This window comes from Suncus etruscus, chromosome 18 (genome assembly GCF_024139225.1).
Source record: "Suncus etruscus isolate mSunEtr1 chromosome 18, mSunEtr1.pri.cur, whole genome shotgun sequence".
Lineage (NCBI taxonomy): Eukaryota > Metazoa > Chordata > Mammalia > Eulipotyphla > Soricidae > Suncus > Suncus etruscus.
The window spans coordinates 61,264,645-61,291,754 of record NC_064865.1 but is presented as its reverse complement, the minus strand read 5'-3'; the positions used below and the strand labels follow the sequence as shown (position 1 = coordinate 61,291,754).

Genomic DNA, 27,110 nt, shown 5'->3' with positions numbered 1-27,110 from the left:
TACAAGATAGACATTCTGCAAATGCAAAACACATCTTAACCATAGGGAATACTATTAATATATACTGTATGTGTGGTTTTGAAAAATGTAGACCGGTGAGAAGTTAACAGTGACTGCGTTAGCAGAACCCAGCAATTCCCAGCACTCCCCAAGGTAGGGACCCACCTTTCTGGTTGTTTGGGCTGGCACCAAGGAAAGGCTTGGAGACAAAGGGAAGAGGAGAGGGACAGCTGGGGTCCTGCCAAGCCTGTGGGATGCCTGGGTTGATTGTATGCAAGACAAGTGCCCTTTCCACTGAAAGATCTCTCTGAATTTGCAAACCCATTTTTGTATTTCAATAGGTGCTCTACTCTCTAATACAAGAGGGAGCAGTAGTTCTGCATGTATGTGTGTACAGTACCCCGACTTGCTATTTCTTTGTTTTGTTTTATTTAGTTTGGGCCACACCAGGTGGTGCTCAGGGGTTACTCATTGCACTCAGAAATCTCCTGTTGCAGTCTCAGACTATGAAGGATGCGGGGATGGAACCTGGGTTGGCCTTATGCAAGGCAAACGCCCTCCCCTCTGTGCAATGACTCTGGGCCCAGCTTTCTTTCTGCAGCAATGGCAGGCATTGGACAGTGTGGACAAGGGGCCAGAAGGTCTTCTATAATAGGTTTCCCAGAGGGGAAACTGAAGGCAGGGGGTTCCATCCTAGGTTTCATGATCACCTTTGATCTCAACTCAAGGCTTTCTTTTTCCTTGCTGGGGTCCTATCTGGGGGTGAGGGAATCTCCAAAAGAAGCTCATAGACTACTACCAACAGGGCCACTGCATCACCATGTCTTGCGTGGCAGAGAGAATGTGTGACCTAATCACACTCTTGCAGGCTTGCAGACATGACCGCCATCCTGGAAGCTAATATCACCTTTGCCCTGGACCTTCTGAAGAAACTGGGGGAAGATAATTGCAACAACGTGTTCCTCTCACCCCTGAGCATCTCCTCTGCCCTGGCTATGGTCTACCTGGGGGCCAGGGGTATCACCGCAAAGGAGATATCCAAGGTATGAACCTATAGCTTTGGTGGACACTTTTTTGATCTTAGGCATGAACTGCTAGTGATGGGAGTTGGGCCCAGAGAGATGGGGTCAGCCTGGTGCTGGCAGAACCCCTCAGATCTCTGGAGGTCTGGATAGGACCTCCTATTCTGAAAAAGGGATTTTACTATCATAGATCCTCTCACTTAGCACCATTCATTTGGGGGCCTTTGTCTCTTCTGCATGTTGCAGGCCAAGCTTGTTTCCAGTTGCTGGGCCCCTTTTCTTGTTTGAGGCCTTTGAATTTTTTCCTGGAGACTCCCACTTTCTCACACCTCCCTGAGATATGCACAGGAAATTCGTGGCTAGTGACATTTAGATGACCGCCTGAGCTCTCTTCCACCCTGTCTCTCCACCCCCCACACCCCCGCCTTTCTCCTGTCCCTGGAGATTCCTGGTTCCTTCCATCCTTTCAGACTGCTAACCTTTGCAGGACTCTGGGTCACCCCGGCATCTGCTGGGGTTCCTCAGTAGCTACACAGCCACCAGCAAAGGGGAGAGTGTGTGGTCAACCTCCAGATACCGCAACACCATTCCTTTTGTAAGAAAGAAAAATTGTTTCTGAGCCAGGAAAGTTGCTCTCATACCAGCAGGAGAATTTGGGGAGCCTTTCTGCTGGCAATTTTGGCCTGTTTGTCATAAAACTTTTGTGCTTTCGAAGCCTTCAATGGGGCTTTAAGGGGACTCCATGACCTTCCTCATACCAAGGCTGTGGAGAGCAAATAGGGCACATATGGAAGGTCAGAACACCCTCAATTTTGAGAGAGAGGGGGCTGCCCCTCTAGCCATATAGGAAGCTTGTCCTACAGATGGATCTACACAGCATATTGCTTATGTCTGCCATAATGGTGGTGGTGACTGGGAGCTACTGTGAAGGCTTTTGGTTCAGGGCCTTGCGCCTTGGAGTTTGGAGCAGAAATCCAGGCTCTGCTGATTGGTACCTGGCATGTGTGATTGCAGGCCCTCAGCTTCCACCGGGTCAGTGGTGATGTGCACCAGGGCTTTCAGGATGTGATGGGCTTCGTGAACAAGCCAGGTACCCAGTACCAGCTGAAGATGGCCAACCGTCTCTTTGGAGCCAAGACCTGCGAGTTCTTGTCCGTAAGTGTTGCTTGATTTACCCTGGGAAATGGAGATGAAGAAATGGGCAGTGGGTAAGGGTTAGTGGTGCTGCCAGTCCACATGCCCGGTGATGCCTCACACCTGAGCCTGGGCAAGGACCCTGATGTCAGATACTGTCTGGGGTTTTGCGCCAAGTCACCGAGGTGGCTATAATGGGTCTTGGCCTTGTTCACTCTAACAAAGAGTCATGAGCATGGCAAGACATCTCAATCAGTGGCTTTCATAGACTTACCCCTGTGTGTGTGAGTGAGTTGTTATTATTTTGCCCATCATAATACTTTGGCTGCTTTTTGAGAAGAAGCTTTATTTATTCAGTTTATTTTGGGTCTCCCAAGGTCCTGTTGCTCCTCCTGGTGGTTCCCATCTAGTTGGGTTTACACTTGACTCTCGGACCCTGGATGACTCTGAGAACACCTGGGCTATCAGGTCATATATAGGGGTCCTTCAGGGCCACACCTGATGGCACTTAGGGGGAACAATTGGTGCTGTAGATACCACTGGTGATGGCTACATGCAAGTCTAGAAGTATATTTCAATCCCTCTGCCATGTCTCCAGTCCCCAAATCTGATTTTTGAAATTTATTATTAGTCTTGATTTTGAGACCACAACCTGCATGCTCAGCACTTATTCTTGCCTCTATGTTCAATGCTTACTGCTGGTGCTGCACTCAGAAATAATCTTGGAAGGCCTGGGTGCCCTAGGGGATGACGAGGATTGAATCTGGGTTGTTTTGTCAAGGCAATTGCCTTCTTTGCTGAACCATGGCTCTGACCCTGCTCTCCCCCAATTTATTCCTTGTTTTAATGAGCATTTTCCCACGAAAGAGGTGAGTTGATGGAAGATATATACAGTGGGCTTGAAAGAGTAGCCCCTTTCATGCCTGTGTCCCAGTCTTTCAAGGACTCCTGCCTCAAATTTTACCATGCTGAGATGGAGGAGCTGGATTTCACTCAGGCTGCTGAGGAGTCCCGGAATCACATCAACTCCTGGGTTGCCCAGAAGACAGAAGGTGAAATGCCTCTTATTTTATTTGATGTTCACAGGGGCTCATTATGGCACTTACTGAGGTGGTGGGGTGTAAAGAGGCATTCTTTGGGAGTTGGGTTGTGGCTTGGTTATCCAAAAGTTCCCAAAAGGTAAACGGATATCCCATATTCCCTATCCAGGGAGGACAGGAGAAGATAGTATGTTTACAATTCTTTTCAATAAGTAATCCACACAGATTATTGAGGAAATAGAAGGCAAGAAAATTTACACTGCAAGCTCTTCATCCACAAGCCAGTCTCTCCAACAAACAGAACCACCAGTCTGTAAGACTGCCCCATCTCAGCTCTCCTGCTTTCAATTTCTTCAAATCCAAATTCAAGCCCCTCCCCTAGGGGAGGGGAAATGCCAACAGTAAATAATTGATACAAAAAAAATGAAAATCAAATGGGTATTATTTTAAAAGATGTCAATTTACTTAATATTTACAAATGGCACCCAAACAATTTGCAATTCAACCCTCATCGATAGGAAGTAACATGTTTTCTTGGAAATTCCTATGAGGATCCTTGGTTGGCTCTTGTAGTTAATTAAATGGATTATTCCACCTTTTTAATACAAATTGGTTCTTCCTTGTGTAAAGTTTTGGCATTGGGTTGGCTGTGGTCCTCATTTTCTATGAAATTATACAATTACATTATGTTGCTCCCATCCTATATCTATCTATCTATCTATCTATCTATCTATCTATCTATCTATCTATCTATCTATCTATCTATCTATCTATCTATCCATCTTTCTATCTGTCTGTCTGTCTATCTATCTGTCACCTATCTATCTATCTATCTGTCTGCCTATATCTGTCACCTATCTATCTATCTATCTATTTATCTATCTATTTATCTATCTATCTATCTATCTATCTATCTATCTATCTATCTATCTATCTATCTATCTATCTATCTATCTATCTATCTATCTATCTATCTACCTACCTACCTACCTATCTACCTATCCTTGATTGTTGCTGGAGTTTCAATGATGATGATTGTTATCCTGCTAAGCTTATAGATTGGTTGGCTAATAAGGGATAAAAGGATTAACAATAGTGAATCTCCTTCCACTACAGAAAACAAGACCCATTATTCTATATGGACTCCAGCCCAAAGCCCAGGTTTAGAATCACAAGGTTTTCCTAGTATTGACCTTTAGTGTTCAGCTATCTGTACTGACCCCACAGGTGAACTCAGAATCTGTGCTATTTACTTTACCAGATGTGTCTGATAATAAATCACTAAACTGCCTATCCTACCACAAAGTCCTACTAGGGGTGATATGATTAATTGAGGCCCAGACTCTATATCTGGACACCTAGCGGTTGTTACCATAATCTCTCAAAAGTATAGGTCACAATATTGGCCTCTGAGAAATCTGGTATTCTCTAGAAGGAGCAGGTGTGTTGCTAAAAATCCTGTCTGTTGAGTTCAAAAGTTATGTTGTGCAAGGGATCAGAGAATCAGAAAGTCATAATTAGGCCTCATGTTGGCCTGATTTCCTCATCTTTGTTGAGACTTCACCTTCACAAACAATGGAAGGCACACTTTACTGCAACTTTTGTAACATTAAAAGGGAGTTTTTGAAGATAACATCTATGGAAATGATCTTCAGTGCTGCTAATACATTTGAAATTGTATTACTTTTGATGGAAATAAAAAACTTAAGTACATGTGTATTTTCCTTTAGAAGATTTCAATTTATCAAAATTCACCCCCGAGTCTAAAGACAGAACTGAAACCTTACAATCTATTATCAATTTCAAACCATTATGGTGAAATAATTTTGGACATTGTACATCATATTGTAAATATGCTTCAAGGCAACATAGTATTATCGTTGCTGACAGAAAGATTAAGAATCTCTGGTACTTCAATCAAATCTTCTGCAGCTTACATTCTTTTTTACATTTTACATAAAATTACAATGAATGATTTGGCTTTTTTCAGTTAATTATTTTCCTTCCTTTGCAGTTTCTAGTAATACGCTATGACTTTTCCCACAGATCTGATTGCAGAAAAGATTTTATTGCAGTGATTTTCCTAATGAGTTTTTGTCATGTTTTCCTTGATAGTATTTATTTATAACTTCTATAATAATCATTTTTTCTTTACAGGGATCTCCTGAAAAAAAAACCCTCTACATTGATTCATGTTGATTCATATCATAAGATTGTGAAATATTCATATATTCAAATTTATCTTTTATACTCTTCCGATATTTCATCCAGCTTAATTTGAAGAATAGAAACTAGACGTGTAGTCCTTATGAAATGATACCTTTTTTCTTCTTTTTTGGCTTTTGGGCCACACCTCATGATGCTTAGGAGTTACTCCTGGTTATGCACTCAGAAATTGCTCCTGGCTTGGGGATCATATGGGACACTGGGGATCGAACCACTATTTGTTTTGGGCCAGCCGTGTATAATGCAAATGCTCTACCACTGCACCTTTGCTCCTGGCCCTATAAAACTTATAAACAAACCATGTGATCAGACTTCTTAAGACTACATTGTTAGCAGAAATTGGTTTTCTGGATTCTTAATTCCTGAACATATTTAAATGGACTTTAAGAAGACATTGACTTCTGTGTATATTTTATATGGGTATATTTTATTGACATTTGCCTCTACTTTCTATTTTCTTATGTAAATAGTTCTACCCTTATTTTTTTGTAGAAATCTACTTTCAATAATACTTCAAAATATTTTTTGCTGAAAATGTGTTATTAGTGGTTGTTTGTTTGTCATCATTATACTTATTTCTTTTCTTTATATTTTTGACACTATTTTTTGCATGGGCTCATTAAATTGGAAAAATATGTAGGTAGAGAATAGGAGTTTCTATCTATTATGGATGGAACCTCACATATTCTCTTGAAATCAGGAAGGGTCTTCACCTGAAACATTTAGTCTTGGTTAATTGACTTGAGCTTCCATCAATCAATAATGGGCTGAAATCCCCCTATACCTTGTACCTCGTTTACTAATTTATCATGAAATTCTGCATGGATTCTGGCTAAGAATGAAGAACTTGAGAAATTTTTTTTCTTCAGTACCAGGTGTCTATTGGTGGATTCTGCCACTATTTCTCCAGTAACATGCAGGGTATACCTACCATCTTCCAGGATCGGGCTTAAATCTGTGCCCTTACATTTGACTCATGTGCTGCCCTGAATAGGACCCAATGATAAACTGAATCTTGCCTGCTGGGTGGACTTCCTTACGTCTAAATGTAAAGACTTCCTTTCTTTCTGAGTGTTCCAATTGTGGATTTCAGTGTGATTCTCCAATTGCTTCATGGATCTTCATATTTTTCCTGATCCATAAACTCTGACTGTCTTGTCTACAAAGTAAGATTTTATGAGAACTTTGCGTAGTGTACAATGAGAATTATGAATTATTCTGGAGTTTGTAGTTGGTTCCTTGACTCATGTTTTAGGGCAGGAATACGCTGTTATTATGCCTAAAGTCTTTTTTTTTTTTTTTTTTTTTTTTTTTTTACATTTTTCCTTTTGGATGTGTTGTGTGATTGTTGTAATAATGTTTTTGCCTGTCATCCCACCTGGATCTTCCAGGTGGGGGTGGTTAAGGAAATAAATAAATAGCTTGTTGGGGAGGCATAGGGAGCTCTTTTGTCAGTTGCAGCCAGCTCCAAAAAGCAAACTGAACAAGCGGTCAGTTCTGGCAAAAGAGCTCCCTATGCCTCCCCAACAAGCTATTTATTTATTTCCTTAACCACCCCCACCTGGAAGATCCAGGTGGGATGACAGGCAAAAACATTATTACAACAATCACACAACAGGATGCACTTATGCAAATTATTGCTATTTATTTAGTAATTGATCCTTGTCTTTTTGGGGCCTATTGCTTACTTTTTATTATATATATTTTTTTTTGTTTTTTTTTTTTTTGGTTTTTGGGTCTCACCCGGCAGTGCTCAGGAGTTACTCCTGGCTCCATGCTCAGAAGTCGCTCCTGGCGAGCACGGGGGACCATATGGGACGCCGGGATTCGAACCGATGACCTTTTGCATGAGAGGCAAACGCCTTACCTCCATGCTATCTCTCCGGCCCCACTTTTTATTATATTTTTAGATAATTAAAAAAGGGTAATATTAAGTAAATTGAGGCCTTTTGAAATAACCCTCATTTGTTTCTCATTTGTTTTTGTATCTCATTCATTTTCTGTTGGTATTTTCCCTTCCCTAGGGGAAGGGCTTGAATTTGAATTTCAAGAAATTGAAGGCAGGAGAGCTGAGCTGGGGCTGTCTTCCAGGCTTGTGGTTCTGTTTGTTGGAGCGACTGGCTTTTGGTGAACAGCTTGCAGTGTAAATTTTTTTGCCTGCTATTTGCTCAATAATCGGTGTGAATTATTTATTGCAGAGAAGTAACGTACCATATTTTCCTGTACTCCTGGATAGGGGGTATATAGGATATCCCTTGATCCTTTGGGAAATTTGGGATAACCAAACCTCAAGCCAACTCCCAAAGAGCGTCTCTCTACAGTGGGGGGACAGGAGGACTGTGCTGGGACCAAACTCAGCACCTCGCACAAGCTAGGCATGTGTGCTACCTCTTGAAGTCTGATATTTGCTTTCTCACTGCTTGGCTGTCCTTCATTAAAAATTCTTTCTTGGGCCCAGAGAGATAGCACAGTGGCATTTGCCTTGCAAGGACCAAAGGTGGTTGGTTCGAATCCCGGTGTCCCATATGGTCCCCCGTGCCTGCCAGGAGCTATTTCTGAGCAGACAGCCAGGAGTAACCCTGAGTACCGCCGGGTGTGGCCCAAAAAAAAAATCTTTCTTTACACTTCACACCCCACATCTTACCTCTTACATGCTAGGGATTTGTCCTGCCATTTTTGCGTGTGGGATTATGTCACGTGATGGAAGTTTTCTCTTTGCCCATTGAACTCAGTTGCCAGGCAAGCACTCACTCTCTGCACTTCTTTTCTTTCCCTTTAAATGGTGTTATAGACTGTGTCCAGATTATGTGTGGGGGGCCCCCGGGTGTCTCATCAGGAAATACCTTGAGCTACATTTTCTTCTTTCCAGGCAAGATTACAGATCTCCTGAAACCTGGTATGGTTAAATCAGAGACTCTGCTGGTTTTGGCCAATGCCATCTACTTCAAAGGAAACTGGGCAAGTCGGTTTAAGGAGAAAAATACCAAGGAAAGACCCTTCAAAGTCAGCAAGGTGAAGCCTGTGGATCGCTGTTCAAGGGCGTGGGTTTTCAATGGCCCTTTAATGGGCCTGCTGGACCTGCACTCCCTCCCTGCTTCCTGACCTCGGGAACTTTCTGTCACTCTCACCCCTTGCTGGGTCCTCAAAGGCAGTTCTTGCATTTTACAAGCCTGGTCTCCACTTCCCGTCCAGACCCAGGTCCCACCTGCCTATGGCAGTGTGTGACAGGCAGGAGGTTCTCTGCAGTCCCCATGGAAACCAATCCTGTAAGGCGAGTACCCAGGACACCCCACAACAGGTGTCCATGTTGAGCTCGAAATTGGGGGTGATGGAGATGGGGGTGTTTCTAAACTTGTCAATGCCCCAGAGCATCTGGTCTGCTCACTCTGGCTGTCACTGGGGTTCCAGGGCACTGCTTCATGGTTTCTCCTTGTCTCTCCAGAAAGTTAGGAAGCCGGTACCGATGATGTACCAGAAAGACACCTTTAAAATGACCTACATTGAAGAGATCTTTACCAAGATCCTGGTGCTGCCCTATGTAGGCGAAGAGCTGAGCATGATCATCATGCTCCCAGATGAGGACAAGGACCTGAAGACGGTGAGGACAAAGAGACAGTGGTTGTGATGGCCCCATTGCTAGTAGGGGCCATTCTTTGCTGCAGAACTGTTCTGACCCTTTGAGCTTTTGTCCTGTCCTTCAGTGCTTTAACCCCACCCCCGTATACACACACCCCATCCCTCTACAGTCTACACACAGACCTGGCCCAACACATCCTCATTCTCCCCACTCTACACCCACCCTTCCATAGCACAATCAGTTTCTATCTGATTATACTTTGCCTCTTCAGTGTCCTAGCCCGTCCCTTCATGTTTTTACCCCACCCACAGTGGTTATATTTTGCCCCACCCACATCAGCTTTCACTTGCCCTCAATAGAACAGCCACGCCTATTTTGTCATGACTCTGCCCATCTCCTTATCAACCCTGACCTGCTCTGCTATAACCCCGCCCATCTTCTTTTTTTTTTTTTTTTGATTTTTTGGGTCACACCTGGCAGTGCTCAGGGGTTATTCCTGGCTCCAGGCTCAGAAATTGCTCCTGGCAGGCACAGGGGACCATATGGGGCGCCGGGATTCGAACCGATGACCTCCTGCATGAAAGGCAAACGCCTTACCTCCATGCTATCTCTCCGGCCCCCCCGCCCATCTTCTTAACAGCCACACCCCATAGTGGCTTAGTCACGCCCACCAGGCCATAGCTCTGCTTATCTCGCCCCTCCCACCTCTCTAGGAGCCCTCTGACTCAGTCCCCAGTCCCTGCTGCAGTGACCAGGGGCATCTCCTGGTACCCAAAGAGCAGGTCCCTGCCCTGAACTCACATCATCTGCCATCTTCCCTCCCTCCTTCCTTCAGGTGGAGAGTGTGCTCACCTACGAGAAGTTCAAGGAGTGGACGCAGATGGACATGATGTATGATGATGAGGTGGAGGTGCTACTCCCCAGGTTTAAGCTGGAGGAGAACTACGACCTGGAGCCCGTCCTCGGGAAGCTGGGCATGACCCTGGCCTTCGACCAGGCCGCAGCCGACTTCTCGGGCATGTCGTCCCAGCAGGACCTGTGCCTGTCCAAGGTGGTGCACAAGGCCTTCGTGGAGGTGAACGAGGAGGGCACCGAGGCGGCTGCAGCCACTGGAGCTACAGTGGAGCTTCGCTGCCTCCAGATCCCGTCCCGCTTCTGCGCTGACCACCCCTTCCTCTTCTTTATCCAGGACAGCCAGACCCAAAGCATCCTATTCTGTGGTCGTTTTTCTTCTCCTTGAGGGTCCCCCTGGGCCCCTAAAGCTCACAACCCTGCCAGCTGTGCCCCTCAGCTGGCCCCTCCACAAGGGACCTTGAGTCATCTTCCAAAAATAAAGTGCCTCTTATTGAACCAACCACCTGCCTTTGTGTGATTTCTTGCATCTGAAATGAACATTCCAGAGGGTTGGAGGCTCCTTCACTGGAAGGACTGACCCCTTCAGGACTCTCCCCAATCAAGCTTGGGTTCTCGAGCTGCAATGGGCCAAGGGGGCCTCTTCTGGGCAGGGGTATGGGGTTGCTGGGCAGGTAAGCCCCAAAGAGAGTGAGGCAGACAGTTAGGACTGGCAGTGGGGAGCTGGTCTCAAGAACCCCACATGGATTTGCTCTTGCCCCAAACTTTCTCATTGTTCCACATTAGCCAAAACAGATGAGGTGGTGCAGGCTACTTCAGGCCAAGAGCAACCAATCAATTCTATTCCCACATACAGAGATCCTGCATCTGGATAAATACTCTGGCTAACAAGTACCACTTGGAGCCTGAGAGAGACCACAAATGAGGAGGGCTGGGTTCGATTCCCGGCTGTCCATGTGTCCCCAGAGCATACAAAGAGTGTTTTCTGAGTGCAGAAGGAGTATTCCCACAACACTTAAGGGTGTGGTACAAACACACACACACACACACACACAGACACGCACACACGCACAGAAAGAAGCAAAGAGATGAGAAAATAGTTGTAGCTTCTTTCAGTAGAATGAGTTATACTCAGTGCACAGAGCACTGAAAGGCCAGGAAGATGCGTTCAAAGGCACTCAAGACTCATGTGTTCAATCCTGTCTACTGAGTCGTTTTGTACAGTCCTGTGTTGCCTGTTTGATCTAATTTTTGGCAGGCTCTCATTTTGGCTTCCCAACTAAGAATGTCCTTGTTCAAGGCGAAGTCTTCTTGCAGGATTGTGTTGTCTCTCAGCCATCATTTCCCCATATCCCTGAAGCCTGTTACATCTTGCAATGGGGTGTTGAGTCTTGGTGTGAAGGTTTCCCTTTTGGGCTTCTGTGATTGTGTTGTTGGTTGAGCTCAGGTGGCTTCTGTGACCATTTCACATCTAATTTGGCGTATTCCAACTGACCTCCTGGCTCTGTGCTCTGACATCACTCTTGGTGTCAAGCCATATCAGTAGTAAAATTATGGGTTGTCAGAGTCGTGTGATTGACCGCAGGCTTCGCAACTTGGAGGATCTGTGGAGCTGGACTGGTGAACACATATGGCCAGAAAATTTAAGATAAAGAATTCGTCCTTACAATGAGAATGTTTGAGAGAAATGGAAAGCCTGTCTAGAGTACAGGCAGAGGTGGCAAGGGGAGGAGCGAGATTTGGGACATTGGTGGTGGGAATGTTGCACTGGTGATGGGGTTGTCCTCTTATATTACTGAAACCCAACCACAATCATGTTTGTAACCAAGGTGTTTAAATAAAATATTATAAAATAAGAAAGATAAAAAATTCGTGTCCTAGTGTTTGCTTGACTGCCACATAGATTGTATCTGACAACAGTCCTCTCAGAATTCTTGTCATAGGCAGTTAGGTGTTGAGACAGAGGTCCTAAAAATTTTGGGGGTAAGTTCAACCTCTGTGCCACCAGCCCTTTCTCACTAGGAGAAATTCAAATTGCCCCATTCCCAGTGAGTGCACTGCCAAGATTGACCCACTTTGGTGCCAAGAGTCTCTATGTGAGGCTGAGGAGATACTAAATATTTGGTGGTTTCTAGCCCTAAACTGCCCGCTGGACAAACTCGGGCTGGCATTGTCCCTCTTGAGTCCCTATGGCTGTTTTGGCTCTCCAGGCAGGTGTAGGGAGCACAGGCAGACCCAAGTCTCCGTCCACTTCAAGGGCAAGGTCGGTGATTCCTTGTGCTTCCCAAGCATCAGTTTCTGGAACAGAAGAGCCTGGTTTCACGGTGGCAGTGGGGATGCAGCCAAGGACAGCGCCTGCCGTAGTGTGCCAGGACTGGAACAGGAACTGGGCTGCTTTGGCCCTTCCCAAGAGCCTGGGCGGTGGCTGGTTCTGGCCCTCTGCCTGGGCCTGGCCCGCCTCTCTCCCTGGGGCTATGTGTAGGAAACAGAGCATTCCTCCTGACTCCAGCCATTGCACCGCTAGCTGCAGAAGACAGCGCGATATTTTGGGGTAAGGCCCTCCCGCGGGACGCGTAGGATTCAGATGTGGGATTTGGAAACTAGACTCCAGGGGATCCGCACAGGGAGGGGTGTCCCCGAGGTCCCCCAGGCACTGGGGTGCTGAGAGCGTGCGGGTGTTGCTGAAGCGCGCAGGAGAAAGGTGCATTCCCTAGGGGACTGCCAGTAATGGTTTTTTTTTTTGGGGGGGGTTTGAAGTAAGCAGGAGGAAGGGTGTCCCCGAGGGTCTGGGCACTCTGGGTTACCTGGAGCGCGCAGGAGGCTTTGTCCCTGTTGGGAATGGGAGTCCAGCGGATGCTGGGGGGCTTGGAGCGCGCAGGAGGGAGTGACCCCAAGTACAGAGAGTTTGGGGGGGGGCCCTGGATGGCCTGAGAGCGCAGGGGGAAGGAGGGACGCGAGGAACCTGGGGGCCTGGGGTTGCCACTAGCTGGTGGATGGGCCTGGAGCGCACAGCATGAAGGTGCATTTCAGAGGGGACCAAGGGGGACTGGGGGCCTCGGAGAGGCGCGGGCCGAGGGGACGGGGCTGCCTGGAGCAAGTGGGGTGGCCTGGAATGCTCAGATGGGACCGGACTTTCCGAGGAGCCAGGGGCACCCAGAAAACGCAAGCACATGGACCTGCAGGCAGAAGAAGCAAAGCTGCTGTGCTGGGACCCAGAAAGACCCGGGGCGTGGCCTCATTGGGGGCGTGGCCTCCGCGGAGTGTTAGGTGTCTAGGCTGGGCGTGGTCGTCGAGGGCGTGGCTCGAGAGGGGCGTGGCCCGGAGTCCAGGGCATGGTCTTTAGAGGGCGTGGTTTCTGCAGGCCATCTGGCACCTAGGGTGTGGCCTCCGCTGGAGGGGCGTGGTCTTGCCATCTGTGATTGGGCGAGGCCCTGGAGGGGCGTGGTTTGTGCCGCCAAGGGGCGTGGCCAGTGGTCTCCGGGGGCGTGGCCTCGGGATGCTGTCAGTGTCCTGGCTCCAACAGGCCAGCAGGTGCCTGAGCCCAGCAAGCTGGGTGGTGTCTGAGCTGTTTCCAGGGTCACTCTGACCTGCAAAGGAACCTTGCACCATTGCAGGCCAGACTTTGGAGGTTTTCTCTGGGGGGCTTGTATTTATTTTGGGGCCACACTCAAGTGATGTCAGGGTTACTCCTGGATCTGTTCTTAGGAACTGGTCTTGTTGGACCATATAGATAGGATGTCAATGATCAAATCCAGGTCTAGAGTGATTTTCTTTTTTTCTTTTATTGTTTTTTTGGGCCACACCCGTTTGATGCTCAGGGGTTACTCCTGGCTAAGCGCTCAGAAATTGCCACTGGCTTGGGGGGACCATATGGGACGCTGGGGGTCGAACCTTGGTCCTTCCTTGGCTAGCACTGGCAAGGCAGACACTTACCTTTAGCTCCACCTCACCGGCCCCTACAGCGATTTTCTTTGCAGAGTGCAAAGCAAGCCTTCCCTCTTCCTAGAACCATCACAGCTAAACTGGGTGGGAGTTTCAGGGCAGAAAAATTCTTGCACTGGTTCAGACCAACATTTTTAATCATTTCATTTATTTATGTATTTATTTATGTTTTTTTAAGCCCCACTCAGGGGTTACTGCTGGCTCTGCACTCAGGAATGATTCCTGGCAGACTCGGGGAAACTTTGTGGTTGTTAGGATGGAACCAAAGTTGATCAGACATGCTTGAGGCAAAGGCCCTGCCAACTGTTGTAGCTGACATCACTCTAGCTGACATTTTTTCTCTCTCTTTTTTTTCTTTTTGTTTTTGGGCCACACCTGGCAGCGTTCAGGGATTATCTGGCCCTGTACTCAGAAGTCACTCCTGGCAGCCTTGGGGGATCATTTGGGATGCTGGGATGGAATTGAGGTCTGTCCTGAGTTGTCCTTGTGCAAGGTAAAAGCCCTATTAAAACTGTGCTACTGCTCTGACTCCACTCTGGCTGACTTCTTTTTCTTTTTAATAATAATTTTCATTGTGACCAAAGAGTAAATAACAAATCTTTCATAATAGTATTTAAGGTACATAGTGACAATGAATCAGGGCTATTCCCACCACCAGGGTTGTTCTGGGTGACTTTTAAGTCATGTTACTCTTCCCTTTCTTTTGTAAAAGTATAAAAAGAAAAAGTCATGTGCACCTTCTTTGTACACAGCGGGCCTTGAATGCCAGATCTCTGCTAGCTCTTCTGCTTCTTCGTGGTTCTTTCTGGTTTGGATAACAGTGGACCCTGGCTAGCCTCACCCTTCTCCTGGATGAGAAGGGAGGCCTTTGCATTAGCTGTCACCATGTCTCTGGGTGCTAGTCCACCTGCCTGGCCACTGTTTGCACTTCAAGTTGTGCCGGCCCTGAGGTGTCCACTTGTGAGTGATGCTGCCTGTCTTCAGCCACGTTGGGGCAGAGGCCATGCATGCTGGTCACTGCTATGTAATAAGCCAGTTGCAGCCCAAGGAAGTCCATGCCATTGAGGGAACTCCAAGGACTTCTAGCAGTGAAAGGAGAGGGACAGTCATCAACAGCTTTGTAACTGTGTGTCTCAAGATTCAATAGAAGAATTCAGTTAAGAAGGCCGGAGAGATAGCACAGCGGTGTTTGCCTTGCAAGCAGCCGACCGAGGACCTGGTTGGTTCGAATCCTGGCATTCCATATGGTCCCCCATGCCTGCCAGGAGCTATTTCTGAGCAGATATCCAGGAGTAACATCTGAGCATCGCCAGGTGTGGCCCAAAAACCAAAAAAAAAAAAAAAAAAAAAAAAAGAAGAAGAAGAAGAATTCAGTTAAAAGGGGGTCAGAGGACTGGAGCAATAGCGCAGTGGGTAGGACATTTGCCTTGCATGAGATTGATCCGGGTTTGATCCCCAGCATCCCAGGTGGTCCCCAAGCTTGCCAGAACATTTTGTGAGCTCAGAGCCAGGAGTAACTCTTGATCATTATCGGGTGTGATCCCAAAACAAAAAATAAGGGAGGGGGTACAGAGCGATAGCACAGCAGGGAGGGCATTTGCCTTGTATGCAGCTGGCTTGGGTTTGGTCCCTGGGATCTTACAGGGTCCTATCAGGAGTGATTTCTGAGCACAGAAGCAGAAAGAATCCCTAAGCGCTGCTGAATGTCGCCCCAGAAAAGAATTTAATCAAAAGGTAAATGGGAGGCATCTACTTACTTTTGAGAGTGAAAGTAGCCAGCCTGTGCTTTTACTGTGAGCTGCTTAGAGAATCTCACACGTGTACAAACACACACTGTCATACACACACATACAAAAATACACACACTTACAGACAGAAGCATAAAAACACAGCATCACAAGGTTTAAATTTCCATCAAATCTTTGTTTACAATTGTAAAAAGTTGAATTAGCTTTCTGGCATTCCTCCTAGTTCTGTGTTGTCCCTGGGCTCCTTTCTTCTGGAGGGCTCAGAGGCAGCAGGGCTGGGGATGCTGAGCTGCCAGAGGGAGTGCTGGGGTTATTGGGGCCATTTGGTGTCACTCAGATCCTCGGGACCATACACGGTGAAGCTCATGAGCCCCTTATCCAACCAAGGTTGGGTGCACGCTAAGCACACACTAGTTCCCAGCTTGCCAAGGGAATTCTATAGAGTTTACACTTTATGGATTCATTCAATTTGTGGCTTCACTCAGCTGTGTTCAGGGCTCACTCCTGGCAGGGCTCAGGCAATGCTACCTGTGATGTGAGATGGATCCTGTTCCCACTGTCCACATCTCAGGCCCAGATTTCATTGGCATTCTTCTCTGAAAGGGAAGGATACCCTCAGTCGGCATCATGATAGCTTCGATGATGAGTGTGAAATGTCCAAGTTCCCAGTCGGGCTAGGACTGAGTCTTGCCTTGTTTGACACATACGCATAAACGGTCTTGCATTTATGCGTGTTTTGTAAGCACAGACCCATGAATACAGGTGTAGGTAGCTGAGCATTTGTAAATTCTTTGTGCACAAGGGTTAAGCTTCCGATGAACTATTATAATTACTTTTGTTCTGTTGAGGCAGTTTTGGTTTATCCTACTTGTTGGGGTGCATCTGACTCTCCATCAGGTCCACTCTTCCCCCACCCCTGGTTTACCTGGCTCAGGTAAAACCAGGACTGGCTGCCTTTCTTTTATTCATTCCTTTTTTGTCTTTATCTTCCCTGTGGTTTCTTTCTGCTGATGCTTTGCTTTGTGAAATCGCTTCTAGATTTGCTTGCGGTTTTGTATCTCTGGCAGAAGTTTCTCTCTCTTTTCTTTCCTTGCTGAGTTGGGCACTTAGATCTTTTCCAAATCTTGGTTTGTGTGAGTCATGCTGTGATTAAAGTGATGCTGCAGGCATCGTTTATATTTGGAGGGGGCACCACACCCAATTTGATCAGGAGTTGATCCTGGCTCCATGCTCAAGGAATCTGACCTTGCCAGACTTGAGGACTATCTATGGTAGTAGAGATTGAAATCTAATTGTGCAAGGGCAAGGCAAGCATGTATCCCACTGTTCTGTTGCTCCAATGCCCATTTAGGCATCTTTTGTTTATTTTCTTTCTTTTTTGAGGGTGGGGGGAACACCTTCGGTACTTAGTGGTTACTCTTGTCTCGGTGCTCAGATTTTACGCCTGGCAGGCTCAGGGGTCCCTATGGGTTGCTGCGAATCAAACCCAGATTAACTATGTGCAAGGTAAATGCACTAACTGCTGTGTTTTCACTCTGACTTTTTAAATTGACTTTAGTGTGTGTCCCATGGATAATAATTTTATTTATTTATTGGTGAGGGATACAACTAAGGCCTCACACATGCTTTCTACCACTAAAGCATATTGTTTTATTTGTTTTGGGGCCACACCCAGGGGTGCTCAGGATTGTTTCTTAGATCTGCACTTGGGGATCACTCCTGGTAGGGGCCAGGACTGTGTGGGATGCCTGGGTTGGTTGTATGCAAGCCAAGTGCCCTGCCCACTGAATCCAGATGTTTTTGAATCTGCAAATTCCATGTTGGTATTTCAAGAGGTGCTCTGCTCTCACACACAAGAGGAAGGTGGTGTTCAGGGATTACTCATGGCACTCAGCAATTGCTCCTTGCTGTCTCAGACTATAAAGGATGTGAGGATGAAACCTGGGTTGGCCTTATGCAAGGCAAACACCCTCCCCTCTGTGCAATGGCTGTGGGCCTAGCTTCCTTTCTGAAGCAATGGCAGGCCTTGGACAGGGGTCAGAAGTTCTTCTGAAATAGGCTTCCCAGAAGGGAAACTGAGGGTAGGGGGTTCCATCTTGGGTTTCATGGATCACCTGTGATCTCAACTCAAGGCTTTCTTCTTCCTTGCTGGGATCCTGCCTGTGGTCAGGGGACTCTCCCAAAGAAGCTCAGAGACTAGTACCAACTGGGCCACTGCATCACCATGTCTTGGGTGGCAGGGAGAGAGCCTGACCTAATTTTACTATCACAGGCTTGCAGATATGGCTGCTGTCCTGGAAGCTAATACCACCTTTGCTCTGAACCTTCTGAAGAAGCTGGGGGAAGATAATTGCAACAACGTGTTTCTCTCTCCCCTGAGCATCTCCTCTGCCCTGGCTATGGTCTACCTGGGGGCCGGGGGCATTACCTCGAAGGAGATATCCCAGGTATGAACCTGCAGTCTTTGTCGGCACTTACTTGATCTTAGGCATGAACTGCTAATGATGGGAGTTGGGCCCAGGGAGATAGGGTCAGCCTGGTTCTGGCTGAGCCCCTCACATCTTTGGAGGGCTGGATAGGTCCTGCCCATTCTGAAAAAGGGATTTAATCACCCAAGATCCTCTCACTTAGCACCACTCATTTGCGGGCCTTTGTCTGCTCTGTATGTTCCAGGCCAAGCTTGTTTCTGGTTGCTAGGTCCCGTTTCTGTGTTTGAGGCCCTTTAATTTTTTTCTGGAGACTCCCACATTCTCATATCTCTCCAAGATGTGCTTTGGAGACTTGTGGCTAATGACAGTTAGGTGACAGCCTCAGCCATCTTCAGCTCCTGTTTCTCCAACCCCCAGCCCTTCTCCTTTTCCCTGGGATCATTGAATCCTTCCATTCTTTCAGACTGTTACCTTTCCAGGTTTTCGGTCACCCCAGCATCTGCTGGGATTCTTCAGTGGCTAAAAAACACCCAGAAATGACAATACCCCTTCTGTTTTGAGAAAGAAAAATAGTTTCTGAGCCAGGAAAGTTGACCTCATACCAGCAAGAGAATTTGGGGGCCCTTTCTGTTGGCAATTTGGCCTCCTTTCCTGATATGAACCTTGTGTGGTATCTAAGCTTTCCATGGGGCTTTAATGGGACTCTATGAGGTCCCTCATAGCAGGGCTGTGGAGAGCAAATAGGGAAAACATGGAAGTTCAGAACAGACCATGTAGAATCAAATAATTAATGATGGTGCTGGATGGAAGGAGATGGTCAAGGATGGAGGCCTTTGTCCTTTGGCCCCGGCCACGTGGCTTCATCCCCCATCAACCGGCGGGTCTGGGGTCCAGGAAAGCGACGGGTATTGAACTCACTCACAGGCAGGCATCAGGAAGCATCAACTTTATTCATACCCTATCCACCACATGTGTGGCCTCTACCCTAACCTTTCAAGCACTCAGCCTTTCTTAGCTAGCCCTGCTTCTTAACTCCTTTCAGCCATCTCCCTTTGACCTCCATGCTGGTCAAAGACCAAAAAAGGCAAAGACCTAGCCTAAAGCCAAAAGGGCAAAGACCCTAATCCCCTGGGTCAAAGGCTTTATATAACCTTTCAAGACCACTCCCCGGAATGGGAGGGGTCTTGCAGGTAAGGTTACACCTAATATCCAGTTCCCAAGACCCCTCCCAGAAAAGGGTGGGTTTCAGGTAGGTACACCTAAATCCAGGGTGGAGTTACAACACCACAAGTTTAAGAGAGAGGGGGCTGCCCCTCCAGCCATGTGGGAAGCTTGGCCTACAGCTGGTTCTGCACAGCATATTGCCTAGGGCTGCCATGGTGGTGGTGGGCGGGGGAGCTTCTGTGTAGGGCTTTGGGTTCAGGGCTTTGAGCCTTGGAGTTTGGAGCAGGACTCCAGGTTCAGCTGATTGGTACCTGGCAGGCCCTCAGTTTCCATCGGGTCAGTGGCGACGTGCACCAGGGCTTTCAGGATGTGATGGGCTTCGTGAACAAGCCAGGTACCCAGTACCAGCTCAAGATGGCCAACCGCCTCTTTGGGGCCCAGACCTGCGAGTTCTTGTCCATGAGTGTTGCTGGGTGTACCCTGGGAAAGAGAGAGGAGGAAAGGGGCAGCAGGCTCTGGGATCATTCTTTGGTATGTTTTGTTTGTATGTTTTTATTATTTTGCCCATGAAAATATTTTGGTTGCTTTTTGAGAAGCTTTATTTGTTCACTTTATTTTGGCTCTCCCATGGCCCTGTTGCTCCTTTTGGGGGTTCTCATTCAGCTAGGTCCACAGTTGAGTCTTGGGCACTGGATGACCCTGGGAAGACCTGGGCTATCCCGCCATACTTAGGGATCCTCAGGGTCACATCTGATCGCACTTAGGGGGAAGAATTTATGCTGTGGATACCACTGGTGGTGGCTATATGCAAGCCCAAAAGAATACTTTAATCTGTCTGTCTAGTCCTCAAAGCTGATTTTTGAAATTCATTATTATTCTTGTTTTTGAGGCCATAACCTGCATGCTCAGCGCTTACCTGGGCTTTTATGTTCAGGGCTTACTACTTGTGATGCATTAAGAAATATACTTGGAAGGCCTGGGGACCCTAGGGTGTTCTGGGGATTGAACCTGTGTTGTTTTGTCAAGGCAATCACCCTCCCTGCTGTGCTATGGCTCTAATCCTGCTCTCCCCAATTTATTTTTTGCTTTCATGAGCACTTTTCCACTGGAGTGGTGGGTTGATGGAGGAACTATTCAGGGGCCTTGAAGGAGCAGCCCCTTTCATGACTGTTCCCTAGTCTTTCAAGGACTCCTGCCTCAAATTTTACCAAGCCGAGATGGAGCTGCTGGATTTTGCCCAGGCTGCTGAGAAGTCCCGGAATCACATCAACTCCTGGGTTGCACAGAAGACAGAAGGTAAAATGCCTCTTATTTTATTTGATGTTTACAGGGGCTCCTTCTGGCACTGACTGAGGTTGTGGGGTGTGAAGAGGAGTTTTTTGGGAGTTATTTGAGGTTTGGTTATCCCAAAGTTCTTTAAAGAGAAAGGGATAGCACATATGCCCATCCAGGGAGGACAGGATAAGATGATATGTTGACAATTCTCTGCAATAAGCAATCCACACAGATTATTGAGGAAATCGAAGGCAAGAAAATTTACACTGCAAGCTGTTCACTTACAAGATTGTCATTCCAACAAACAGAAACACAAATCTGTAAGACTGCCCCAGATCAGTTCTCCTGCCTTCAATTTATTAAAGCCCAAATTCAAGCCCCTTCCCTAGAGAGGGGAAAATACCAACAGAAAATAATTGATATATAAAAACTAAAGGCAATTAAATGAGAATTATTTTAAAAGTTCTCAATTACTTAATATTTACAAAGTGCACCTGAACAATCTGTGACTCAACCCCCATCAATATGGAGTAACATGTTTTCTTAGAAATTACCCATGAGGATGCTTGGATCACTGATGTAGTTAATTAAATGGATTATACCATGTTTTTTATTTTTAATACAGATTGGTTCATTCTTGTGTAATGTATTGACATTGGGTTGGCTGTGGTCCTCATTTCCTATGAAAACATACAGTTACACTAATGCCTCTCCCATCCTCTCTCTTTAATTATAAAAACATATAAAATATTATAAATAAATATGTAAAATAAAATACATATATATATTTAGTCATTGCTGGAGTTTTAATGTTGCTGATTGTCATCCTGCTGAGCTTATGGATTGGTTGGCTAATAAGGGATAAAGAATTAAATATAGTGATTCTCTCAGGGACGGAGAGAAAGCATGGAGGTGAGGTATTTGCCTTTCTTACAAAGGTCAGTGGTTCGAATCCCGCTATCCCATATGGTCTCCCATGCCTGCCAGGAGCGATTTCTGAGTGTAGAGCCAGAAATAATTCCTGAGCGCTGCTGGGTGCGACCCAAAACCAAAAAAAAAAAAAAAATAGTGATTCTCCTTCCACTACAGAAAATAAGACCCATTACCCTATAGAGACTCCAAACCAAAGGCCATGCTTAGAATCATAATGTTCCCCTATTGATCATTAGTGCTCAAACACCTGTACTGACCCTCCAGGTGAACTCAGAGCCTGTGCTAATTTCTTTATCAGGTGTGTCTGATGAGCATATCCTACCATAAACTCCTACTAGGGGTGATATGATTACTGGAGACCCAGGTTCTATATCTGGAGAAATTGCTTTAGAATATGTCCCCTTTGACATGAAGTAACTTAATTTAAAAATCATGCACAGAATAAGTCCTTTATCACTATATTGCATAGTTATTAAAATATTGTCAACATGTCCTCTCAATGATATTAAGATAGTATTTTATTTGTGCCTAAGCACGCCTCAATGTGTTCAGTGGGAAATGTTTTATCCGGAAGGAGTCAAAGCCAAGCTTTATGGTCTGGATAATATTAAAAAAATGTGTTTCTGGAGTAACCTGATTATATAAAATACTAATGACAGAGAATCAATATTCTACTATTTGAATGCAATCTACTTTGCCAAGAGAGGTATTGGACATTATTAAATATTTGGCTTTGCACGCTTGGAAAAAGATTAATTCAATGAGTGAATATACAGGGAATTTCCTTAAAATTACCCAGGGTACTTTTGAGTCATATACAGATTTTGTAGGGAGACTTCAAGATGAGCTCAAATTAGAAGTAAAAGATTAGGGTATGAGAAAGACCTTGGCTCATCATGATGCAAAAATGATAATTAAATCAATTTTGCTCACTCTAATTGATAAATCTGACATTGCTGACTTCCTCATGGCTTGTTAAAAGTTTACATATGTAAAATGAACCCCCACTCCACAAACCCTGTGCAGGTCATAGCTCTGATGATTGACACCACTGCCTTTTCCCAGAGAAGACAAGATGAGTTCAGTAAACCTGGGATTTGACCCGGATGTGGGAGGGGTGGCACTGGGTGAGTAATCGCCTGTCTTCTAGGAATTATGTTGACAATTACAGAGAGAAGGGACTAAATGAGAACCTCAGGTGGCAAACATACACACACACACACACACACACACACACACACACACACACGCACACACACACACAACACACACACACACACACATACAAACCAAAAACTGTTTCTAATGTGGAAGGCCAGGCCACTTTAAGAGAAATTGTTGATTGTTTTTAAATTCTACTCCTCACACACTCCTATTCCTCACTCCTCCTGGCCTTGAAGAAGCCATTGACTTTTGTGTGTATTTTATTTGTGTGTATTTTTATTTGGATTTGTCTCTACTTTCTATTTTCTCATGGAAATAGTTATCCCCCTAGTCTTATCTTTCATGTAGGAATCTACTTTAGATTCAATTTTAAAATAATTTTTGCTGAAAATATGTTATTGGTTTTTGTTGTTTTGTCATCATTGTCCCGATTTCTTTTTTTTAAATGTTTTTTGGAAACATTTTTTGTATGGGAGCATTAAATTGGAAAAATATGTAGGTACATAATAGGAGTTTCTATCCATTAAGGATGGAACCTCACATATTTTCTTAAAATCAGGAAATTTCTTCACCTGATACATTTAGTCTTGGTAATTGACCTGAGCTTCCATCAATCAATAATGGGCCGAAATCCCTATACCGTTACCTCGTTTTCTGATTTACCATGGATTCTGGCTAAGAATGAAGAGCTTGAGAAATCTTTTTGCTTCAGTACCAACAACCTCAAATGTCTACTGCTGGATTCTGCTACTTCTTCTCCAGTAATGTGCAGGGTACATCTACCAACTTCCAGGATCGGGCTTAAATCTGTGCCCTTACATTTGACTCATGGACCCCCTGAATATTACCTAATGATGAACTCCATCTTGCCTTGCCTGCTCGGTGGACTTCCTTACATCGAAGGATGTAAAGACTTCCTTTCTTCCTGAGTTTTCTAATTGTGAATTTCAGTGTGATTCTCCTCCAATTGCTTCATGAATTTTTATATTCTTCCAGATCTATATATTTTGACTTTGTCTTGTCTACAATGGAATACTTTATAAGAACTTTATGTAATGTACAATGGTATTATGAATTATTCTGGAGTTGTAGTTGGTTCCTTGAGTCATGTTTTAGGGTAGGAACACCCTGTTATTATGCCTAAAATTTTTCCTTTACATTTTTCTTTTTGGATGCACTTATACAAATTATTGCTCTTCATTTGGATTTTATTTCCTTTCCCTTTCGAGGCCTATTGCTTACTTTCAATTATTTTTTTAGAGAATTAAAAAAAGGAAATATTTAGTAAATCAAGGCCTTTATAAATAATCCGCATTTTTTCTCATTTGTTTTTGTTTCTTGTTCATTTTCTCTTGGTATTTTCCCCTCTCTTAGGGGAGGGGTTTGAATTTGGATTTCAATAAATTGAAGGCAGGAGAGCTGAGCTAGGGCTGTCTTCTAGGCTTGTGGTGCCATTTGTTGGAGCGACTTGCTTGTGGGTGAACAGCTTGCAGTGCAAATTTTCTTGCCTGATATTTCCTCTAGAATCTGTGTGGATTACTTATTGCCTTATTTGTCCTCCCCGGATAGGATGTATAGGATATCCCTTTCTCTTTTGGGAACTTTTGGATAACCAAACCTCAACCCAACTCCCAAAGAACGTCTCTTTACAATGAGGGTACAGGGGACTATGCTGGGACCAAACTCAGTGCCTTGTACAAGCTAAACATGTCTGCTCCCTCTTGAAGCCTGGGATTTGACCTTTCACTGCTTGGCTGTTTCTCATTAAAAATCCTTTCTTTGCACTCCATGCCCCACAACTTACCTCTTACATACCAGGGATTTGCTCTGTACTTGTGTGTGTGTGTGTGTGGTTTTAGTCACATGATGGCAGTTTTCGCTTTGAACTTGGGTGCAAGGCAAGCACCTACTCTCTGCAATTTGCTTTGGTCCCTTTTGGTGGCTATTTTCAGGATACAGAGCCCTTTATATGGTGTTATACGCTGTGTCCAGATTATGTTTGGGGGTCCCCTGGGTCTCTCATCAGGAAATTCCTTGAGCTACGATTTATTTTTCCAGGTAAGATCAAAGATCTTCTGAAGCCTGGTATGGTTAACTCAGAGACTCTGCTGGTTTTGGCCAATGCCATCTACTTCAAAGGAAATTGGGCAAGTCGGTTTGAGGAGGAAAATACCAAGGAAAGTTCCTTCAAAATCAGCAAGGTGAAGTCTGTGGATCGCTGTCCAGGTCATGAGTTTTCAATAAACTCTTAGTTGACCTGCCTAGCTGCTTCGGGGGAATTTCTGTCACCGTCACCCCATGTTGGGACCTCAAAGGTGGTTCCTGCATCCTACATAGCCTAGGGCCTCTACCACTCATCCAGGCCCAGGTCCCATCTAACAATGGCAGTGTGTGACAGGTAGGAGGCTCCCTGCATTCCCATGAAAACCAGCTGTGTAAGGAGAGGACCCAGGACTCCCCACGTTTGGTATTGAGCTCACCCACAACACAAGGTGTCCATGTTGAGCTTCAAATTGGGGGTGATGGTAGTAGGGGCGTTTCTAAAACTTGCCAATGCCCCAGAGCATCTAGTCTGCTTGCTCTGGCTGTCACTGGGGTTCCAGCGCATCACTCCATAGTCCCTCCTTGTCCCTCCAGAATGTGAGCAAGCCGGTGCAGATGATGTACCAAACAGCCACCTTTAAAATGACCTACATTGAAGAGATCTTTACCCAGATCCTGGTGCTGCCCTATGTGGGCAAAGAGCTGAACATGATCATCATGCTTCCAGATGAGGACAAGGACCTGAAGACGGTGAGCACGCAGGACAGTGGTTGTGATGGCCCCATTGATAATAGCAGGGGCCATGTTTTGCTCTAGAGAGACCTACTCCTTTGAGCCTCTTTGAGCCTTTGCCCCACCCTTCAGTGCTTTGCCCCACATTCTATGCAGACACTCCAGCCCTCTACACATTTCCCTGGCCCAACACGTCCTCATTCTGCCCACTGCCTCTATATCTGCCCCTCCATGCCCACATCCTGCCTCTATATGCATATATTCTGCCTCTTTCATGTCCTAGCTCTGTCCCTCCATGTTTTCACCACACACACAGTGGTCATACCCCACCTCTTGTGCCTATGCCCCACTCCCATCAAATTTCATCGCACACTCAATTGCACAGCCACGCCATTTTGTCATAACCCCGCCCATTTCAGAACTAACCCTGCCCTTCTCTGCTGTAGCCTCGCCTAAATCCATAACAGCTACACCTAGAGTGGCTTAGTCACGCCCACACAGGCCATAGTTTTCCCCATGTCGCTCCTCCCTGGTGTCCTCCATGGTGCCCTCTGACGCAGTCCACAGTTCCTGCTGCAGTGCTCAGAGGCCCCTTCTGGAGCCCCCAGGTCTGTGTCCCTGTCCAGCGATCACATCACCTGCCCATTTCCCTCCATCCTGCAGGTGGAGAGTGCACTCACCTACGAGAAGTTCAAGGAGTGGACGCAGATGGACATGATGGATGATGATGAGGTGGAGGTGCTATTCCCCAGGTTTAAGCTGGAGGAGAACTACGACCTGGAGGCCGTCCTCGGGAAGCTGGGCATGACCCTGGCCTTCGACCGGGCTGCAGCCGACTTCTCGGGCATGTTGTCCAAGCAGAAACTGTGCCTGTCCAAGGTGGTGCACAAGGCCTTCGTGGAGGTGAATGAGGAGGGCACAGAGGCTGCGGCAGCAACAGGAGCTACATTTGTGTTTTACTGCGCCCGAGTCCTGCCCCGCTTCTGTGCTGACCACCCCTTCCTCTTCTTCATCCAGGACAGCCAGACTCAAAGCATTCTCTTCTGTGGTCGCTTTTCTTCTCCCTGAGGGCTCCCTCAAGACCCTAAAGCTTACAATCCTTCCAGCTGTGTCCCCCTGCAGCCCTGTCCCTTGAGTCATCTCTCAAAAATAAAGTGCCTCCTTTGCAACCAAACGCCTGCTTTTGTTTGTTTTCTGGCATCTGAAATAAACCTTCCAGAGGGTCGGAGGGTCCTTCCTCAGAAGGACTGTCCCCTCCAGCATTGTCCTCATCCAGGCATGGGGTTCTGGAGCTGCATAAGTCTAAGGGGGGGCTCTTCAAGGCAGCAGGTACAGGACTGCTGGGCAGGTTAGTCCCAAGTTTATTGAGGCAGGCAGTCAGGACCTGGCATTGGGGAGCTGGTCTCAACAACCCCACATGGAATGCTCTTGCCCCAACTCTCTAATTGTTCCCCATTAGTCAAAACAAAGAGGTGATGCAGGCTAATTCAGAGCAAGTGCAACCAAGCAGTTGTATTCCCACAGAGATCCTGGGACTGGATAAATACTTTGGCTAAAAAGTGCCACTTAGATCCTGAGTCATAGCAGCGCGGAGGGCTGGGTTCATTCTCCACATTTCTGTAGGGTCCCTTGAGCATACAAGGAGTGTTTTCTGAGTCAGTAACAGGAGTATTCCCAGAGCACTTCAGGGTGTGGCAGAAAAACAAAGGAACAAACAAACAAAAAACAAGAAAAATGAAAAAATAAGGAAAGAATAAAATAAGGAAAGAAAGACATTAGAAAAACAGTCGCAGCTTCTATCACTAGGATGAGTCATGCTCAGCAAGTAG

The 27,110-nt window shown here is 46.0% G+C and overlaps 2 protein-coding genes across 3 annotated transcripts; both read left to right on the top strand.

The window, feature by feature from the left end:
* The first annotated feature begins 878 nt into the window (after window positions 1-878).
* Window positions 879-10,239, top strand: LOC125996053 (serpin B6-like). 2 transcript variants are annotated; one of them, XM_049765016.1, is made up of 6 exons: window positions 879-1,043; window positions 2,037-2,177; window positions 3,091-3,208; window positions 8,292-8,434; window positions 8,865-9,020; window positions 9,835-10,239. In XM_049765016.1, exons 1-6 carry the CDS (start codon window positions 879-881, stop codon window positions 10,237-10,239), a joined length of 1,128 nt encoding a protein of 375 aa, XP_049620973.1. The 2 variants fall into 2 exon arrangements, with proteins under 2 accessions (XP_049620973.1, XP_049620974.1); XM_049765017.1 differs by having other exon boundaries at window positions 8,292-8,439; window positions 8,873-9,020.
* Window positions 10,240-12,231: 1,992 nt separating this feature from the next.
* LOC125996176 (serpin B6-like) lies at window positions 12,232-26,455 on the top strand. Its single transcript, XM_049765122.1, has 7 exons — window positions 12,232-12,402; window positions 17,814-17,988; window positions 19,453-19,593; window positions 20,313-20,430; window positions 24,565-24,707; window positions 25,144-25,299; window positions 25,945-26,455. The coding sequence occupies exons 1-7, from the start codon at window positions 12,326-12,328 to the stop codon at window positions 26,347-26,349; spliced, it is 1,215 nt and encodes a 404-aa protein (XP_049621079.1). The 5' UTR covers window positions 12,232-12,325; the 3' UTR covers window positions 26,350-26,455.
* Window positions 26,456-27,110: the final 655 nt, after the last annotated feature.

Bases quoted from the DNA above. Each gene is read 5' to 3' on its own strand.
- LOC125996053 (XM_049765016.1), top strand. From the start codon at position 879: ATGACCGCCATCCTGGAAGCTAATATCACCTTTGCCCTGGACCTTCTG. The intron at 1,044-2,036 runs GTATGAACCTAT...GTGTGATTGCAG, and splicing joins CCGCAAAGGAGATATCCAAG to GCCCTCAGCTTCCACCGGGT. The intron at 8,435-8,864 runs GTGAAGCCTGTG...TTGTCTCTCCAG, and splicing joins GACCCTTCAAAGTCAGCAAG to AAAGTTAGGAAGCCGGTACC.
- LOC125996176 (XM_049765122.1), top strand. From the start codon at position 12,326: ATGTGTAGGAAACAGAGCATTCCTCCTGACTCCAGCCATTGCACCGCT. The intron at 17,989-19,452 runs GTATGAACCTGC...GGTACCTGGCAG, and splicing joins CCTCGAAGGAGATATCCCAG to GCCCTCAGTTTCCATCGGGT. The intron at 24,708-25,143 runs GTGAAGTCTGTG...TTGTCCCTCCAG, and splicing joins GTTCCTTCAAAATCAGCAAG to AATGTGAGCAAGCCGGTGCA.